The sequence below is a fragment of the Pogoniulus pusillus genome, chromosome 20, assembly GCF_015220805.1.
Source record: "Pogoniulus pusillus isolate bPogPus1 chromosome 20, bPogPus1.pri, whole genome shotgun sequence".
Lineage (NCBI taxonomy): Eukaryota > Metazoa > Chordata > Aves > Piciformes > Lybiidae > Pogoniulus > Pogoniulus pusillus.
In genome coordinates this window covers 6,366,805-6,387,970 of record NC_087283.1, presented here as the reverse complement: position 1 = coordinate 6,387,970, position 21,166 = coordinate 6,366,805, and the positions used below count along the sequence as shown (strand labels likewise).

The following is a 21,166-nucleotide window of genomic DNA, read 5'->3' as shown; positions in this document are numbered from 1 at the left end:
GCCTGCTACAGGCTCCACAGGAAACATCAGAGCAGCTGTGCAACTGTCCCTGGCCCTAGTAATGTGATGCACCCAGCTCCAGGGGAACCAGGGGAGATTTTGCTTTGGCATCTGTTTATGGCTCAGTTTGTTCCTCCAGCAATGCCAGCTGGTGAGCAGGGGTTGTGTGGGCTGGATGCCTAGGTAAAGGCAGTATGCTGGCAATCTGCTGGCTGAACTGGCCGTGGTTAAGGGGTGGTGATGAACAAGATCAGAATGAGCAGACAGGAGCTGACTGGGAAAGGAAGGAGTGCCTTAAGAACACCTTGCAGTCCTGAGCCCTAAGTCAGAGAGGGCTTCATGTGTTTTCATGCTCTTGGTTTGGTTCACTAACTTCCTTTCCCTTTTGCTCAGTTTTCTCTGAATTGAAAGAAATGCTGAGAGCATTGCCTGAGCAAGACCCCAAGTGCACTACCAGACAAGAGTGCCCTGCAGACTCTGAGCTCCAGAAGCATTGGACAATGCCACAGAGTACCACCGACAGCAGAAACGCAAAGCCACTCTACAAATCAAATACCAGAGTCCCCTCTCACAGAAGAGGGTGGCAGTACTCTTCCCCATTTAGAAGCCCTAGGGATTAGGTGCAGAGAACTCGGGGTTCCTAGCTGATAGTTTTATTTTATGGCCCAGATAGCTGATTCACCAGCTTGCTGGCAAAGTGCTGTGTGAGAATTTGCACTTCCCAGTAACCTGGGCAGGAAGAGCTTTATTATATAGCCTCAACATCAGCATTGCTCTACAGTAAGCCTGTAAACGCTTTCTGTCCCTCAGGTTCATGGTATTGACTGGACTGTGTTCAGTACTGCTGAAAATACTGCAACCATGCCACGATGGGGTCTGGTCTATGTGGATCATGTGCTACCTTGTGGTGCTTTCTCCTCCTGGCTTTGTTACCAGCAAGGCCAAAACACAACATTTATTTTTCCTAAGTACCCATCAGCTCAGGTGGCTTTTAAAACCAGGGAGTTTCAAGCCACAAGGGATTTCACGCCCTGCATTTATCATTAAGCTAGGGAAAATCCTGAAGCTGGCACTAACACAAGGCCCATCTCAGAACAGGATGTTTTTCAAACTTTATGGTTAGCCCTTAGCAGCTCTTTAAGTATTTATCAACATCCTTGCAAAGGGCAGAGAGTACTGCACATTAGTGTGTGTTAGCATTGTGCTTTCTCATGCACACCATCTCCTGGTGCTCATAAATATCTTGGGCCACAAAAGCTCTCAGGAAAATTATACAGTTCTGAAGAAATTTTCTGTTCAAGCACAAAAGAAATGGAACCAGTGAAGTGGGATGAAACCTTTTGTAAACAGCCTTTGCTCATTATCTGTTTCAAAAGGTATCCGATCGATCCCAAGTCAAGTTTAGAGCACAGGCAGGCATGCATGCTCTTAACGTTCCAAAGTGCTCAGCATGTGGGAGATATACGAAGTGTAGATCCCCCCCAGAAACTCACTTGGTGGATACACAATAGCCAACTTCAGCAAATGTTTTTTCCCTTTACCAGGCAAAGGAAGTAGCATCATTTCCATCTTACTTGCTATATGGAGAACTCATACACAGGGAGCCCTACGTGACTTGACCCAGGTTGCACAAGAGCAGAGTGCTATCATCAGTGATTAAAGCCTCTGGGTTTATGTCTGGCCCTTCTGAGCTACAATAGAAATAACTGTGGGAAATAGAATGTTGCTTTCTATCACAGCTCCCCACAACAATGGAACTGGGCAGAGCAAAAGTTAACATCCTTCTCTCTTTCTTTCCTTCTTTTCATAGAAGCAGTCAGGGTTGGAAGGCACTACAAGAATTATCTAGTTCAAGCCCCTCTGCCATGGGCAGGGGCACCCTACCCTAGAGCAGGCTGGCCACGGCCCCATCCAGCCTGCCCTTAAAGACCTCCAGGGACGGGGCCTCAACCACCTCCCTGGGGAACCCATTCCAGCCTCTCACCATTCTCATGCTGAACACCTTCCTCCTCATGCCCAGCCTGAGCCTACCCATCTCCAGCTTTGCTCTATTCCCCCAAGTCCTGTCACTCCCTCATAGCCTGAAAAGTCCCTCCCCAGCTTTTTTGTAGGCCCCCTTCAGATACTGAAAGGCCACAATAAGGTCAGCTCGGAGCCTCCTCTTCTCCAGACTGAACAGCCCCAACTCTTTCAGTCTGTTGTCACAGCAGAGGTGCTCCAGCCCTTTGATCACCCCAGTGGCCCTTCTCTGGACGTGCTCCAGCACATCCACATTCTTCATGCAATGGTGGCTCCAGAACTGGATGCAGTACTCCAAGTGGGGTCTCACCAGAGCAGAGTCGAGGGGAAGAATCACCTCCCTCACCCTGCTGGCCACACTTCTCCTGATGCAGCCCAGGCTCTGGTTGGCCCTCTGGGGTTGCAAGTGCACACTGCTGGCTCACATTGAGCTTCTCATCCACCAGCACTCCCAAGTCCCTCTCCTCAGGGCTGCTCTCCAGCCACTCGCTGCCCAGCCTGGATTTGTGCTTGGGATTCCCTCCTTTCCTTCTTTCTTTCCTTTGATTAATATTTCCTTTGATTTGATATTACTGTCTCCCCTGTCTCCTAATATGCCATACCCTCTGATAAGAGGTTTTTTAATACACCAGCACACACATTTATAAATACAAAAACACATACACAGAGAATCACAGAACCATTTTGATTGGAAAAGACCTTAAAGATCATCAAGGCCAATTACTAACTACCGAATCCGGTGATAAACCACATCCCTTTAAACATCACCAGAGACAGGGATTCAGCCACTTTCCTGGAGAGTCTGTTTCAGTGTTTGAGAAGCCTTTCAGTGAAGATTTCTTCTAATATCCAATCTAAACCTGCCCTGGTGCACCTTGAGGCCATGCCCCACAGATACACAGATGTGTGGGGCTGTTTGTTACACTACCAACAAAAACACTGACCGAAGCTCAAAAAGTGAAAGCTAAGATGTTAACCAAACTGTGGCTGCAAGGAAGTTCAATGGATTTGGTGAAACAAAGACTTAGATTTCTGGATAAACATCTGTGGTTTACAGAACTATGACTTGGACAGGTCTTTTCTGAGAGAAGTGAATCTTGCTACTGCCAGCTACACATTAGCTACTTACTGCAGAGAATTGGCCACACTCACATCATTGCAGACACGTACCATACTGGCAAACAGCTCTCCATCATCATCACATGCCACTCCTCCAGGGCTGTAGAGCTGGAACCAGCCATCTTTGCCAGCCCGCACACTCAGCAAACATGAGTGGACCTGCCAAAAAGTGAAGACATTGGGAAGATTACAGCTCCTGCCAATAACCACCAGCATCTCCCACACTGGGCCAAAAGAAGTCACTGCAAAACCAGAGACTGCTGGAAACTTCACGGTCGATATTCCGACCTACAGGGCTGCAGGCAAGTCTCTGCTCAAAGAACCCACTTTTTCAGTATAAACAAGGAAGGGAGCTGTATCATCACTAATTGCATGCCCTGTGCCATTCCCTTCATACAAACCAACCACAAAATGGCTCCAAATCTGGAACAGCTCCTTTCATTTAGCAAAAATAAAGAACACCCCACATCAGAAAACCAAACCAAAATCTCAGATTTCTGAGCTTCTGCCATTTCCCCTCATCTTCTCTGCATGTGTCTCTATACCTCTGATGTGATCTGCATACCAAATGCAGCTGGCTGATGGCTTGCTCATTCTAGTCATTAAAAATTCTTATTACTCCTGCTATAATGAAATTTGACCAGAGTCAGGGTGAAGGAAGTTTACCAGGAAAATTCAGCAGGGATATGCGAGACAGAAATGGCACAGAACTGGCACCAGTGAGCAACCATTAGTCTAAATTTGGCCCAGAGTAGAAGTTATTGTATCTAGTCCCACGGTTAACAGGAGCCACAATCAAGCTTCTTTTGCCCCCCCCTTGAAGAAACAACGTTCTAGTTCAGTTTTTGAGAAGGGGCAGAGAAAGGCAAAGTCTTTCATCAGTGACAGATGAAATCCTTGTGCCATTCTCGGCCAAGGAGGTCCCTCTCTCTCCTCTGGCCAGACTCACAAAGCATGAAACCAGGGCTGCTGGGTAACGATGATGACAACACAGCCTCCCCACCCACAGTCTGGGGGAGCTTTCTCCTCTTCATGCCAGCACCAAAAATTAATGCAGATGAGAGTTTCCCTCTGACTCAGCCCAAGCTGCTGATGTTGAATAAGCTACGTGTGAAGCTATAAAGAAGTCAGCCACCATGAGGCTACAGCTACGCACTCCGGTAACACACCTCCCACCTCCTTTCTCCTGGTAATTCATGGGAATTACGGTCATTTGCACATAATGGAACCAAAATGCAGCTAAATAAAACCTGTGATTTTGTAAGCTCTATGGATCCAAGGATTCTGCTTCCCTTTTCCTGCACCCAAGATGAAAAGCTCTGAAAGATTCCACAGAGTGGGAAAACCTTGCTGGTTGCATTTTACTAGAGAGCAAGGACATCAACTGATGCCAGACAAGGAGGGCACAAGGCATGTTTATACACAGAGCAAGAAACTAGTCATCTATTCCTGCCAAGACTGTGTGCCCTGAGTGGCTATTACTCCCTAAGAGACTTGAGCACAGCAAAATCACACCATGTTCTGAAACAAACTACCTAAGGAGAGATCTTTTGAACAAGCACACTTGCAATCCCTCCAATTAATACTCTCTGTAAACTGGCAATAAACTCACCTCTTGCCTCGGGTCTTCTGCAAATCTCTGAATCACATATTTCAGCTCCCTGAAAAAGAAAACTAACAGTTAAAAGAACAAGGATAAGCACTTGGCTGGTTACAGCATTCACACAAGTGTTGTATTTCTCTTAGATTCTACTTTAAACAATATATATTCGTGCACCTTAGAGAGAAAAAGCTGAGCTGCTTCCACAGGAAGGAAACGTCAGGTCTCCTAATTACAAAGGAGAGTGTCTATTCACAATAGCCTTTGAAAGCTCTCAGAGAAGTGCAGTAACAAACCCATATCTAAATTCTTTCAGCATCCCAGTCCTTGGGTTCTTGCTGGCCCAGCAAATCACAAAGAAATCTGTGGGTTTTTATTGCTACCAGAACATGCTTACAGCCTCTCACAGAAGAAAAACATTAGAGACACAATATTGAATAATGCATCATTGCTATTACTGACTGGTACAAGTATTTTAAGTAATTATCCCCTTCAATAAAACAAAGAAACCCCACAAACTTACTTTGTGAATTTCTCATGTGCAAGAGCCCTGAAATTTAAAACAGAAGAATATGAGGATCTGGGAGAAGGGGAGGAAAAAAGCAGCCCACAACCAAACAACAACCCAAACAACCACTTTTCAGTTCTTTCCAAATAATAAAGGGATTTGCTAAGCAACCACAGCACACAAGGCAAAAAGAATCATCTTTCCCAAAAAGATCAGGTAAAGTCTCTTTCATTAATCCAGGGAGGGGGAAAGATGAAGGAGAAAAACAAAAGCATCAATCGGAGCAAATCTCAAAGCTTTTCCCAAGTGCCATCTTAAGACAAGTCTCTGACTAACGTCAGTGGGAGCTTTGGGTCAGAAGAAAGAAAGAGGCTCTCATAACATAGCTACATAATTAAACCCAGAATTTTGGCTACCTCCAAGAGCCAGGTGAACTCTGTAATTGCAATGCAATTAAGGCACAGTCACAATTAATGAGCATCAGACAGCACTAAAGCAATTAATGGTCATTCTGTGAAACGCCTTGCATCATGGTATGGTTTACACCTCCCCCAGGACTCAAGTTTGACTTAGATAAATGATGTCTCTGTTGCCTATCTCCAAGCTCTTGCTGTAGCCCAGGTAACCTGGCATGGAGGATTAGACCTCTCCAATCCAAGACATTAGGGGATGTGATAAGCTGGCAAATTGTACAATTATAGGCTGTAATGTTTGTCCATGGAGGTCTGCATTTCGTAAACACTACTGCTCACTAATAGGTTTCCGAGGGAGCTCAGCTGATCCACAGGCCAGCTTCTTCACTGCATGCAAAGTACAAATGCTACAAGTCCCTGTGACGCCAGGAAAGCATCTTCCTCCCCTAAATCTCTCACTCTCTCCTCACCAGCTTCCTTTCCTTTCCTGTCCACCTGTCTCTAGCTAACCAATTTTCTCTTCAGGATCATCTTAGAGAAACGAGGACCGGAGATGAAGATGGAGAAGTCTTCATGCCCCTCTGTATCAGCCAAAATCAGCTCCAGATTCTCAGTCGTTTATTAGAGGCCCAAAGCTCCTACTGTCATCAATTTTCACTTGACACTGTATTTCACCATGAAACAGCAGTAACAAAAACAACTCAGTAAATACTAAGACAGTACAAACTTACTCCTTGGGAAATGGGATAGGTTGAAGCAAGCTAGCCAAGGCTGGTCTCCAGTCATCATAGTCTGACCTGAAAAATGAACACTTGATTAGTACTGCAGCAAACCAAATATTACATATGGTTTGCCAACAGTTAGTTTAAAGAGTTGGAAGTTTTTACTGCAGGCACCAACATCCCTTCTGCTTTACTGAGACACTCTAGAGGTCTACGGTGACATTTCCCTTTCCATTTTCAGCACACTCTCCATTGAGGCACAATAAAGCTGGTATTTACAACGACCTCCACAGAGAGGCCTTCTTTATGTCAGCTTGAAGACATTTGCTGTTTATGAAACCTGTTGACATTTAACCACTAAGACATACTTTCAAAGTTGGTGCAGCAGTTACCAGTCCATTGCTATTTACAGCTCTGCTCTGCATTTAATTGGATTTCATTTAATTTTCGTTGCTATAAGGCATAAGCCTATTTCTAAAAACAAAGGCACCCCCTCTTTTGAGCTTGGCACAAAGGAATGGGTCAATTTAAACAGTACAAAGTCTTCAGCTTAAGAGGCAAGACACTAGAGAAGAAAGGGCTGTCAACGTCTTTGAGTGAAAAAGGGCAAGTGAGGACAGGCACAGTGGAGAGCTCAGGCCAGTGGACCCAGTAAGGAGCGTCTGAAGCGTCTCCTCTGTGCTGTGTTAGCACCACAGCTCCCAGCTGACGCACTTCGTTTTTCTCTCTGCTCTCAGTAACAGAACTGTCCTTCTACGAGGAGACACCCATAAGGGGATGCTCCTGTGAGCCAGGATAAAGAAAGTGTTTTGCTTTACAGGGGTCAGAGGCAGCAGATCATCTCAATCTACTTGCAAAGCGGCAGCTGCTCAAGCGCACCTGGTGGTGCAGGTATGGCTTTGCGTGTAGGAACGGCACCCTGCACACTGCCACCCTTCCCCTTCAAATGACCTCCAACATTTGGTGGGTAGTCAGCACTGCTTCACTGATGAACAAAGGACGTCGATTAAGCCGAAAGAAGTGAAGAACACAGAAGGTAACAGAATTTGGCAAGTCAACACCAAAATGGGGTATGGCCCAGCTGCCAGCACTGCCTGCTAGGCTACTCTCACGCCAACCAATACCTATGACCATACATGAAATAAATCTCATACGAGGTGAAACACCTTGGAATGCCTGTAGCAGGCAAGACAGAACAGCCTGTTGTCTCCTCTTACTGCTCTTACCCTTTGGATCTGAGTTTTAAATGCCAGACTGTTGGCTGCAGCTTGCTGCAAACTTGGCACAAAGGTATGGTGTTTCTTTAGGAAGAAACGATGTGTGATGTTCTCAGATGGACAGTTACCTACTGACAGCATCAGAAACAAACAACATGTGCATAGGAAACAGTCAAATTTCATCCTTTTTTTTTTGCAAAGAGGAAGTTCTTAGCCCAAAGAAATTGAAGATGGATGCAGTTCTAAAACTCTTACCCTTTCTTTTGAATCATAAACCACAGAGACTTCCATAAACACATGATGCAGGACAGTCCACAAAGGCATGCCCATGGATATGAAGGAAACTTATAGAATCGACCAGACTGGAAGAGACCTCCAAGGTCATCCAGTCCAACCTATCACCCAGACCTGTCCAATCAACTAGACCCTGGCACTAAGTGCCTCAGTCAGTCTTTTCCTGAACACCTCCAGGGATGGCAACTCCACCACCTCCCTGGGCAGCCCATTCCAACGCCAATCACTCTCTCTGTCAAGAGCTTCCTCCTAACATCCAGCCTATACCTTCCCCAGCACAACTTGAGACTGTGTCCCCTTGTTCTATTGCTGGTTGCCTAGGAGAAGAGACCAACCCCCATCTGGCTACAGCCTCCCTTCAGGTAGTTGTAGACAGCAATGAATGTGCATAAGCAGTGTATCAAGAAGCAACATGCAGAGAACTTGTAATTGAAGGTATAATCATGATGTAAAAATCAACCAGGGAGGCAATTATCACCTGCCCAAGAGTAGTATGAGTTCAGGTGACAAAGATCTGTGATGTTTCATGCAAGTAACCTATCTACAAGAAGAACTGTGATCTGCTAGTAGCTTCAGATACTAAAAACAGTTGAATGTCATAAAAAAAGCACTGTGGGATGAATTAGAGTAGCTGCTCTTCCACACCACTAAGCAGAAGTCCCAAGTTCAATAGACACTTTTCTTTCCTATGCCAGGTGTGACCTAGCAACAAGATAATTGTCTGCAATTTCTGCAGGCAACCTCAGCAACTAGTCCTGCCCCTTGCAGAGGTGCATTACCTGGTACATACTTTGCAATCTCTTCCTCCACCAAGAGCCCAAGAACCACAACATTGTGTTGGGTTCCTGAGGATGTGTCCTCCCCAGGCTGCAGTTGTTAATCATAAAAACACTTAGATACAAGGCTGGAGCCTAAAGATAGGCAGTTCTGGAGCTGACGTGGCACTGGCCAGGCAAAAATCTCATCTCAGTACTAGTTCTCTTCAAAACACCAAATACAACATCTGAGAGTCTTAGTGATGCCCTGTAGTAAATGAATTTTGTTTTCTGTCTGTTATCTTTAGCATTAGAGGTAAGCAGCATTGCACATGTGAAGCTACAGCCATCCAAAAGAAGAAACCTCATGCCTGTGTCAGTTGTGCTAGATGCTATTGAGACCAATTTCCATCTCCATCAAAAAAATAATCTGTTCTGTGGTCTAAATAGGGTGTAACTCTTGAGATAAGGGGTGCTATACTAACCCAGAGGGAGCCCAAGTCCATCACAGACAGACCACACTGTGATCATCAGTTCCCAAGGTTCTTTTTGGAGAGGAAAATCCCTTTCCTGCTGAGACACTAACCATGAAGATGAGTGGCTTTGTTTAGCACCTCGGAAAAGCAAGGCAAGAAGCAGGATTTCATTGCAAAGGGTCTTATGTACAGTGAGTATCATGAAACCCTTGAGGATGGAGCTTGTCATATTAACTGAAATAAATCAAGAAGACCTCTGACACAGCACTACTAAGATGAGCTCTCTGGGTTCCTTAACAAAGCTTGCATTAACTGAAGCGCTCTACCAGACGACTTGTTCTTTCTAACCTACAGACAAATCAAATGAATCAGTGACAGAGAACTCTGACCTGTGTCCAGATTCATCTCCAGGTGCCTTGCTTACCTAACAGGTCTCTGTAGGAGACAGAGGATGCAAATTTACAGCTGCAGCCACGAGAAGTGCCAGAGGTCTCTGATGTGCACTGCCTGGGTTTCACTACAGTTGTTAGGTATGAGAACATACTCCAGACCACAAGCAGCCTGACTTTCAGCTGGCACCACACTTCCACTCAAGCATCCATCTCTGTACTCAAGATGCTGTGTGTTACCATCTACATCCCCAAAAGAAGTCAGTCCCATTGTGCTGTCCTCTTGGCATCACTGCTGTGCCCAAGCCTCGACTCTCTCCACACAGAGTAACAGCCCCACTTCTCACAAGTGACCTCTGGATGCAGCCTGAGTGCTGGCCCAGGAGAGCTCATGCATGGAGCTGAGAGCTGGCACTTGGGTCCCCAAGAGAACTGAGAAGTCTAATGAGCAGTGCTTGCTTGCTTTTTTTTAAGGATGAAAATTCCCACTAAACCAGCATCTGAGTTTAGTCTAACTGCAAACAATTTAAGAGCAGATTTTTGAGCAGGAGAGATGTGAAAGTTAGAAGGCTAAGCTAAGAAATCCAGAAGTGGTAAAAGTGCATCAGGAACAGTGTGGCCAGTAGGACAAAGGAGGTTGTTCTTCCCCTGTACTCAGCACTGGTCAGACCACACCTTGAGTACTGTGTCCAGTTCTGGGCCCCTCAATTCAAGAAGGATGTTGAGGTGCTGGAGCATGTCCAGAGAAGGGCAACAAAGCTGGTGAGGGGCCTGGAGCACAAACCCTATGAGGAAAGGTTGAGGGAGCTGGGCCTGTTTAGCCTGGAGAAGAGGAGGCTCAGGGGTGATCTTATTACTGTCTACAACTACCTGAAGGGACATTGTAGCCAGGTGGGGGGTGGCCTCTTCTCCTAGGCAACCAGCAATAGAACAAGGGGACACAGTCTCAAGTTGTGCCAGGGTAGGTATAGGCTGGGTATTAGGAAGAAGTTCTTCACAGAGAGAGTGATTTCCCATTGGAATGGGCTGCCCAGGGAGGTGGTGGAGGCACCGTCCCTGGGGGTCTTCAAGAAAAGCCTGGCTGAGGCACTTAGTGCCATGGTCTAGTTGACTGGATAGGGCTGGGTGCTAGGTTGGACTGGATGATCTTGGAGGTCTCTTCCAACCTGGCTGATTCTATTCTATTCTATTCTAAGTGTCTCACATGACATGAGACACAGCACCTAGAAATCTCTCCTAAGAGAACCTTCGAAGCCGAGACCCACTTGGAAGCTCAGTTCTCGCAACCTCTGCAGTTAAGCACTACACCACTAAAATTCCTCCTTGAGCAATCTGGAGAGTTGTGATTAGTAATAATGTGAACCAATCGATCTTTCATGGATGATCTTCAAAGGAAATTGTGAAAGGAAGAGAAAAGCTGCTTTGTGGCAGGCTAAGGGCAAGCAAAAAGCTGCAGACAGAACTGGGCAGCATCAGCCTCTGACTTTTCCTGAAGCAGGGAGTCACGCGTGGCAGGCATTTGCAGAGCAGGTGTGTGAGGGGGCAGTGAAAACAAACCATGGCCTGCATTCTGGAAGAAGAAAGAAAATCTCTTCCTATTAAATACATAGTTTGGTCACAGGAGTGGGACCTGAACATAGAATCTGCACAGCCTGTAATCCCTTCAATCTGAGCTAGGAAACATGCCACAAACAAAGCACAAGAACAAAACTAAACTACTTATTAAAAGCCTACAGTGTTTCTCCTCCTCCTACCCATTCCCTTTTCAAAAACATTTTCTCTCAGTCTCTGCTCATCTCATCTGCACTCTTCTTTCATTCCAGACAGTTGATTTTTGGGTTTTTTTTTTCCTCTCTCTCTTTTTTTTTCCCCCTCCATTCAAAGCTCTAACACAAGACAGAAGTGTTTGAAGCAGGCAAAGAAAGGGAGATAGATGAGCTCTGGCTGCAGCTAACAACCACCTCAATGAGGCAGATAAAGAGGCCATGCCAGGAGGAGGAGGAAGCACAGAGCTACAGGAGAACTCAGGAGAGTGCCTATGACCAACTCCCTTTGGAGCTCTTCAAAGGGTGCTAGGCTGAATGCTCACACTCAACTTGCAGCCAAAACTCCAGGAAGAGCCTTATAAAAGCAGAAGGGAAGAAAGACTCCCTGATGTACTCACTGGGACTGATTTTTACAGGATGTGCAATTCCAGACAAATCAGCCTGGCAGCAGTCAGCCTGCAGCCTGATCTCTGGGCTCCTGGGAAGTGCATGCTAGGTTGGGGGTCAGGGTGTGAAGTGGCTGAAGACTGTCATGTAAGTCACCTGCTACTGCACACAGTTTTACTCATCCAGAAACCTCTTTTTAAAGGGGATTGGCCAGAATATTGGCCACCCACAATAATCAAATAATCCCCAAGTGCAGTGCCTTTGGGCCACTCTCGCTGCTGGCCTGCCAGCCTAATACATTTTCCTTCCCCCAGATCCCCTTTCACCAAAATGAAAACCTGCCCATATGTCATGTGCAGCACAAACAATCCAAAACATATTAGCAGCCCAGGGCAACCCTGATAAACATGACATAAGAGAATCCACTTGGGATATTCAGAGCATGCCACTGACCTATTGGGGAATGCAGGGGAAGCTCCAGTGGGTGCTTGCGTTCACAAAGCTGTCAGTCTTATCACCCAGAGACAGCCCCAAGCCCTCAGCTTTTAGAGGATAATAAAGGGACAAGGAGCAACTGCTTGGACACAGGTTACTTCTGCAGACTGAGCAGCTTGACATGGTCAAGAATCTTTTCTGTAACTCCTCTGTTAACAGATAAGAAGATGATGAAGTTCCTGACGTGTGTATCTTACCTTATCCCTTCTTTCCCTGGCTCCAGATTCAACTCTTCGGAATTGCACAGCACAACACAAGGCTGAGAAAAAGCCCCTCTCACATAAAACACAAATCTAGCTGCAAAACACATTCAGCCTTCTTTTGAGCTGGATTTGTTTATTCAAACAGCAACATTTAGCACCACTGAAAGGCCCTGCCCTGACTCCTGAGGACAGAAAAGTGCCCCACTGCTCACAGTTGGCATGGCAGCATTAAGAAACAGCAGTGCAAGTCTGCCCAAAGGGGCAGACTCTACCCTGGTCATACAGGTCCCAGAGAGGGGTGCAAGTGTTTGGGCGTCTGGAAGGGCCCTTGCTACTACAGGCAGCCATGGAAACAGCAAATAACATAGAGGAAAGGTGACAGCTTACGATACAAAACCATCAGCACCACAGCCTCTCTAAGAGTATTCATGCAGCCAGTTTCATTTGCTACTTGTTGGCACGGTTCAAGAGTCCCCTCCACATGCTGAGATGCTGCCAGGAGAATCAGTAGGTTCCCTCAGGTGACACTGAAGTTTTCCAGTCCAAGGAAGAGGACTCACAGCCCCTTTCACTGCAAATGCCTCTAATCCAAGTTGTGCTGCACAAGAAGTTCTCTAATACATGGAAACATTAACCTGCAAGTGGGAGCTGGATAATCCTAAGCAGCTCTCAGAGCCTCTCATTTAATATGATGAACAGAAAGATTTCAATTCATTGGGTGCACTTTCTACACACTAGTTTAATAAGACTCATAGCATTCAGAGGGCACTGACTGGCATCAATAACCCTACCAGGGTCCAGAATGCATTAGAGAATTCTGAGACAGAAGTTTGATCCACTTTTGTGTGGATCAGGATAAAAATATCATGTTCCACTAGAGACTGTCTCCTTTAAAACGTGCCCAGACTTTGGGTCATCTGCCAACAGCTTTACAACCACTATTTTCTCTTTCCCTCTAGTATGCAATAGTTGTGTTCTGTTACTCAACTACATTGGAAAAAGGGTCAAAGATGTTCTTGGTGCTGGGCTAACAGGCACACAGATGAACTTTCTCATCTGCATTTAGCCTTCTGTGCAAAAAGTGAGGTATTACACTGATCATTAAGTAACTGCTGTTACATTTTTATCAGTATAGAAGTGGGGTTTTTTTCCACCCAAAACCGTGTTGTGTGGGAGTGAGGTGAACAACAAACCATCCTCTGCTGAAGGCAGTGTTAAGAATTCTTATTTGTTACACTTTCAATAATTAAAACCTGCTCAAACAGATTACCCCTTGCTGCCCTAAGTTAATTATGTAAAACAAGATATCATTGTTGGTGACTCTTGTTCTGATGATACCGAGTCAGGCACCTAAAAGAACAATTGAATTCAATGCTGTGCAACTTAGTTATGTTTGGCTTAACCACTGTTATTAATAAGAACATGACTTTAGCGACTGCTTGATGAGAGCTCAGCTCCTGGGTAGCAGTTGGTTTATGTTTTACTTCTTACTGGCATGTTCTTCAACGCTCTTCGTGTTCTCAGCTTTCCAAGTACAGTGACAGTATTCAGTGCACCAAGAGGAATTTCACCAAGGAATCAGCATCACAGCAGCACCACACTGCATTTTTGTTAGATACTACCAGCCCCTCCACAATGCTTTCCCATCACTGCTTTCAGAGTTTAAAACACAACACTCAAAGTCTTTACCTGTATTTTACAGATAAGGAAACTGAGGCACACAAAAAAGTGACTTATTTAAAGCCTCCTAGCAAGCCTGTGGCAGAAACAGGAGGAGAACTGATTTCTTCATTGCTGCTTTCAGGTCCAGAAAAAAAAATAAGGGATGTATTTTAACAGAAAGGAATCCAAATGAGTGGAGCTACAATATATGCCTTCGAAACTCTCCTATATTCTCACAGCAGAGCGTGGACTCTGTCTGACAAAGCAATCTGAGGAGAGATACACCAATCCTGTTGTATCACTGGTCCTTCACTCTACCCATCCTGCGGGCTTCACCCTCCAGAATCACCATTGTACAAGATGAGAAAGGGCACAAAGCTGCCCCATACCTACAACCTGTGCAGTAATAGTCACAGATTTGCATTTTTGCTATTGCAGAGCTCGATTTTATACAACACAGCAAGTACATTAAAAAAACACACGCATATCTTAAAGTATGGAGCAAAATAAGAGTTCTTTGTGTAGGAAATGACACAGGAATTGAGACCTGGCATGTCAAATGTTTAAAATGTGGAGAGAAGGTGAGGAAGAACATGCCCATTCCTGAATTTGTTTCTAAGTGTGTGTCAGCTGCGTGATGAAATCAAAACCGTCAATGCTCAGTGAGTCAGCATCCAAGCCAGCATCAGGGCTGAGAGATTCTGGAGTGTTTATGGAAACCATCTAGAGTCAAGGGGATGGGAATAAATACAGAGTGCTCAATGCAGCAACTGGGTCTGTGAAGGCTTACAAGCCACCAGATGAAGCCAAGTCAGATGCTGTGCTTTTTTAATGCAAAAGAGGCTAGGCCAGCAGCGGGGGGAAATAAAATTAGCCTTGCAATTTCCTGCTCAAGAATCTAATGGGAACAGTATCTGGGAGTCACCTGTCCTGTCTCCAGTTCTGAGTGTGTGCTTAGGTATGAATTTACAAGCCAGCTCTGCAGGGAGTGAAGAATTACATTGAAACTGGTAGTATGTATTGGGGGGAGGAAAGGAATACGTAGGCCAAAACTTGCACAAAATCTTCCACTGGAGCAGTTGAACACCACTGAATTCCCCAGATTTGCATTTGACTTCATTTTAGCCCCACGCTTGTGGTTTACAACAAAGTCCAAATTTTGCCCACTTTATCTTGCATTCTGAAATCCTGAACTATTCCTTCATTAAGCCTTACATGGTGTAAAAATAATTGATGCAGAAATATGCCCAAAGACACAGTCCAACTCGGTAGCAGACCAGACTGTTAGAATTCAACAAAGATGTTGTGGGTTGCTTTACTGCACTTCCATTCTACAGCCCACCTTTTGCGTTACTCCTTTTCATTCATTTGTCCAGGAGAAAGTCAGGCTTTCCTTGCAGAACTTATTCTATATTCTTCTTGAAGATATTCAGAGGATTTGCCTGCCAGAAAACTATGGAGCCACCACTCTGCAGAGGCCATTTGAGTATTTGATCATCAATACAGGGCCTCCTTACCAAAGCAGCTGGCTGACAAATAAAAGCTCCACTCTAACACAAGTCGTAACACTTCTACAAGCACGTGAAGGGAGTGCATCTAAGCAAAAGACACTGAGCTCATCCAACTCCTTCTGAAGCCAGAGGAGCAGCGCTGCCCATCACCAGACAGGCACTAAGCCTGGTGCAGACCTGTCTTTTCCAGCACTGTCTCAGGCAATCCCCAGAGCCCTGAAGGAGAACAAAGGGATTTTCTTTTTTTTTATTGGGCAAGAACAAAACTGAAACCGCTGGCAACAACATCCTACCTTCTCTAATACGCCTGCAGCTCGCTGAACAAATAAGCTTTCCATTTTCATCTTCCCAATGCTATTTTTAGAACCTATTGGCAGTGCCAGATGTCTCTTTCAAAGGCTGGACTCTCTAGAACTGGATTTAGAACATGTGTTTGCTGGGCACAGATGTTGAAGATGACAGGCCTGTGGGAAAAGCCCCCCATTGTTAAGATGACATTGTTGTAAAAGCTGTTTAAACTAGTTACTCACAGCATCTTGAGTATTTCCACATAACAGCCAAGGATCCTGTCTGCCTGGGCGCTCAGCTCAATGCTCATGGTGCTGCAGGTAGGACTGACCATCAAGCAGTCAATCAGGTTGGGCTCACTGTCATTGCCAACATTAGCTGTCATCTTCTGATTAGCTGTGTTGTTTCGCTCCACTTCCACGTGGATCTCATTAGAAGTGACAATAACTGGTTTGAGACGGGATTCAGTCAAGGTGGCCTCCTGAGAGACCAGGTCAGGACTCGTGTGGAGAAGGCGGAGGGGCAGATTGGGCTTTCGGTCACACTGCTGCTGGCAGCCATTCCGAATCTCCTTCAGGCTTGGCGAGTTGTCTCGACTGCATTTCAAAACACAAACAAACTATTTCAGTAGGCAGACACAACAGCAGAGAGCAGGAAAGAGAGGGAGTGCAACACTGAGAAACCAAGAACTTCTGCAGTTCCCCAGTGTATTTCACCCCAGCCCATCAGATGCTTTATGCCGTCTAATCGGATTACTGAAATCAATTCAAACCATCAAAAGGGTCCAACAGGACTGTTCTCCAGATGAGTATAAAGGTGAGCCTTCCCATCCAAGTTGTGCAAAGCTGTACCAGAATCCATGCCCAAGTATGTATCTGGCAAGGGTACGTGCCCAGACATTTGTCTGGAGCCCTGGCGTCTGGAATCTTTGTTGGACACTAAGCAGCCCCTGCCCATGCTCTGCCATGAGGAAAGTCAGATAGGCATAAACAAAGGGGAGGCACAGCAGAGGGGAACCCTCAGTGTCTACTGGAAACTGCCTTGTGTCAAGAACTGCAGCGTCTCTCTGGTGCTAAGTCAGGAGTCAAACTTTCCACAGCAGTGGAGCCAGCATTGTGAAACCAGCTCAGGTTCAGAGCTGCAGACACACAGGGACTTACAGACAATCCCTTCTTCAAGTCCTCACCCTACCCTTTGATTTCACACACACTTCCTGCGCCAGAAACGCGGCAAAACGGACACTGCTCTGGGTACTGCTTAACTCCAACACACTCTTCTGGAGCACTCTCATCTTCTGCTGATATAAAATTGCTGGTTATGGCTGCAGTCTGCCTTAGAGGCACATCTCAACAGCAGCTAAGATCAGCATGCAGCTGGCCCTTGAGCTGTAGCCTGCGGTACTTTTGTCCTGGGAACTGCTGAGCTCCTCGCACCACCAGCACTTCCCCCATTTGAAGCAGGGATGCCAGAGGTGTGCAAGAGCAGACTGCCATGCTCTGTACTCACCACAGTGAGTACAAGTGAATGGAAGGTTCAGCACCTTTCAGGTTTCCAAGCACACAGAGCGTAACAAGTATCTATAAAACCACGCGACTGACCAGAACTCCCACACGCAACACCTGCCACCAGCAGGGTGAGAACAGAGAAACACTCTCACATACCCACACCCACGCTCACACCAGTCCTGTTTATGGAGCCCATGGGTTTGAAAGAGAGTAACACGTGGTCAGCTGGGAATTGATACTGACCTGTTGATAAATTCCTCATAACACGAGTAAATGGCTGCTAAGCAGACAGCGACAAGGTTTGGCAGGACCCTGGGGTGGGGGCATTGTCCAGTGGGACCGTGCATGCTGAAAAACAAAACCCAGGACATCATGATGTGGAAGGTTTCTGTGAGCAAAACCAGGAAGAACAGAGTGACAGCCCTGAGGAATTTTCAGAAGGGCCACAGCAGAGTTATTTTAACCCTGTAAATCCCTACCCAATGGCCTATCTATGAACAAGGCCAATCTGCACAGTTATTCAGTGTGCTATCTCTACCACCCCCTTAAAATGTCACATATGACTGAGCATTGTGTGATCTAAAATTAATTGGAATCTCTCTGAAGAAGTTCTGAATCTAGATGTGTGAAAAAATTGTACACACTGCCAAGTCCATTAGCCTCCAGGGTGTCACTAGGCAGAACCCCACAGCCATAGCTGAGAACTGTGGAGTTTTAAAAAAGAGACTTCAGCAACATTGCCTCGTGGCCTCTAATTGATTTGCTGTTTGCCAGTGCCAAAAACAATCAGCTTCTCTTAGTAGCCAGTGAAAAGATGAGAGGGGCTGGGAAAAATAACATGCAAGGCATGTACACAGAACTGGCAACGTGCCATAAATTAAACGTAACTAACCTATGAATAAACTTCTTCACCACCTCCATTCCAGCATTCAGCTCGTTCAAAGCCAGAATATACTCCTGAGTAAACAGCCGCAACCGAGGGCACTTCCCAAAATCCTGTCCAAAAAAGGAGAGACTCAATGTAAGATGCTGAAACATGCCTGCAACATCCAAACTGTGAGTTCCCAAAAGAAAGCAGCTCAAACACAAGTGCCTTAAATGTTCGCTTTGCTGTTGAGCTGACAGCTTCAACAGCATGTATCACTCCATGCTGAAGTAACCATCTTCCCACTAACAGTGACATGCTTCTCCTCTTACCTAATACTCACCTGGAAATAAAAGACGTCTAATGAAAAAAAGCAGAGCAAAAATTCCTACCTGCACATTTCTTTGGAACATCTTTGTTTGTATTTTTATTTTGAAATGCATTTTTTGTCTTTTTCCTTCCACTCATAACTGCTGATTTTTTTTTCCTCATGAAATCCCAAAAATAGATCTTTACCTCTGTGTTTGACGTCATCATACCTATTCTGGGTTTAGAAAGCATCTTTTTGACATGCTATCAATAAGCAATCACATATAGATTAGAGATCAGTCCTTTCTCCAGGGATTTCACTCCAGCTACTCTGTGAATTTGACAGGTGAGCTCAGCAGTCACTCTTCAAATCCTGCAGTCAGAAAGGCACCTGCTAAGTGAAATCCTGCATCTCCTCACATCACCTGCTATTTTTAGATGTGAAAGCAGTAAAATCTCCTGTCTGGTGTTATTCCACAGCACATTTCTTCACATTTACACAGAATTAACCTCATTACTTAGGTGTAATACAACTACAAAGCTAAATTTCCAAGTGGAGAACAAGGCCCACCGAGGGAGGACAAACAAGCCCTCCCAGTTATTCCCCAAGCAGCTGGCTGTGGAAAAGAAAAGTCATCCTGAACAAATAAATGGCAACTGAAATTTTAACTAAATGCCACAGGTCATAATGAATTGGAGGTCTGTAAAACGGGACACACACTCCAAAACACCAAAACATTCTCCTACTTGTTTTCAGGCACTCCTATAACACAACCTGTGTTAAGGCAGGATGCTAAGAGTAGCAGGAGAGTAGAACTCAACCTATGACACATCTCATAGGTTTTACAGCCAGAGAGAACTACCAAAACTGTGAATACAAACCTAGGCAGAACAACTGCTTCAAGTCTAAGTCTCATTCTTTGCTAGTACCAAGAGGCTGCCTGGTAAGTTCATGCAGCAAAGGCACTGTGGGTGATTCCACAGCTGGTACTACAATTAAAATCATTATAGAATCACAGAACTGTCAGGGATGTAAGGGATCTCAAGGAACATCTAGTTTCAACCCTCCTGCCATAGGCAGGGACACCTCACACTAGATCAGGTTGCTCAGAGCCTGGCCTTAAAGACTTCCAGGGACAGGACTTGCACCATCTCCTTGGGCAGCCTGTTGCAGTGTCTCACCATCCTTATGGTGGAGAACTGCTTCCCAATATCCAATCTAAATCTACCCACTTCCAGTTTTGCTCCATTCCCCCTTCGTCCTATCACTGACAGCCTAAAAAGTCCCTCACCAGAACAACTTCTAACAACTCTTTCTGTCAGGTGCAAATACACTTGGTTCAGGGACATGAGGCCTGTGTGCTGTGTATCATTTGGTGCCATTTCATATCATAAACACTTCCTGCAAGACAGCTTTGGCATCTGCCGATTTGTTTAGGACTTTTTTCAGCCCATGTAAGTGTCCTAACTGACATCAGATTGAAAGTCCAAGAGATCATGAAGAGGATGTCATCGCCGACCACCCTAAAATCAAGTCTCTAAATACAGTATGATGTCATGCCACCATACCAGCTACAGAGCAATATGCACTATCATTACTTTTTGCTCAAAAAATACCTAAACATAGTGCTTATATTCAAATATTTGGGCTGAGCCTACAGTTGAAATCCAGAGCTGAGCACTTCCCAAACATCTCTTCATAAAACAGTCTTGCACATAACCAGTGCAACAAGATAAAAAACTATCCTTGTTCTTTTGAGACTTCAAGATGATAGATAAATCAAGCACTCTTTTCCTACTTTCTAGGTGAGAAGCTGTGTAACACAGCTTGCCATGAAGTTAACCAAGACCACAGAACAGCTTAGTGCCAAAAGTGGGGACAGACAGCTGGGTGTCCTGCCCTTAGCATGCTGAAATGCATGGGGCCTCCTAAGGTTTTAAGGTTTACTGCCAGCAACACTGTCCACCTAAAGGATAACTTTATTTATGTGCACACACACACATTCTCTAAAGGACTATTCAGCATAGAAGTCCCTGGAGAGCAGTAAAGTGCCCAAATCCACTCCAATTAACAGAGGACACCATCAAGTCCCTGCCTAGAGGCTGCGGTACAGACATGTTGATTTTCAATCTGCCAGTGCTAAGTGTGGTAAATACCCCCAATTCTCTGAAGCTAACCAAATGCAAGCATTACACTATGCATTTGGATTTTATTTGAGACCCCTCAAGAGCTCTGGATGCTTTAAAAAATTCAGTCTGGAATCCAAGAATAACAGTTACAGAATATTGCCCTGAACACTACAGAACATTTAAAAATGTTTACATGTCTGCAGAGTGCAGGCACAGAGCCAGGAACAGGAACCCTTCTGCCATCTTGGGCTTTCTACCTAGTTCTGCAAACACAAGGGAGTTAAAGAATACTACCACTACTGTAAAAAGAACAAACATGAACTGATTTCTACTGTGTTCATGCTAGATATAGGACAGTGGATGGTCTCTAAAATTGTATTAGTGAAAAGAAGTTGGCTGTGTGCTTAAGAGAGGAGTGAGATCACTGCCAAGTCAACTGACTGCAGTGTTTTATTTGTTCCTTACTCTTTGGCACAACAGTGTGAAGTATGATTTCTACATGTAACTTCAAAAGCCATGGCAGGAAACTTAAT

The 21,166-nt window shown here is 45.2% G+C and overlaps 1 protein-coding gene across 3 annotated transcripts in view; it reads right to left on the bottom strand.

The window, feature by feature from the left end:
• The window catches only part of CMIP (c-Maf inducing protein), a 141,097-nt gene that overhangs the window by 12,264 nt on the left and 107,667 nt on the right, over positions 1-21,166 (bottom strand). For all 3 annotated transcript variants that reach the window (XM_064159990.1, XM_064159991.1, XM_064159992.1), the window contains 7 exons: positions 18,222-18,325; positions 17,573-17,677; positions 16,067-16,420; positions 6,391-6,456; positions 5,262-5,288; positions 4,751-4,799; positions 3,190-3,297 (listed from right to left, as the gene is read on the bottom strand). In XM_064159990.1, the coding sequence (XP_064016060.1) occupies positions 3,190-3,297; positions 4,751-4,799; positions 5,262-5,288; positions 6,391-6,456; positions 16,067-16,420; positions 17,573-17,677; positions 18,222-18,325 (813 nt within the window). The remainder of the gene's footprint in view (positions 1-3,189; positions 3,298-4,750; positions 4,800-5,261; positions 5,289-6,390; positions 6,457-16,066; positions 16,421-17,572; positions 17,678-18,221; positions 18,326-21,166) is intronic.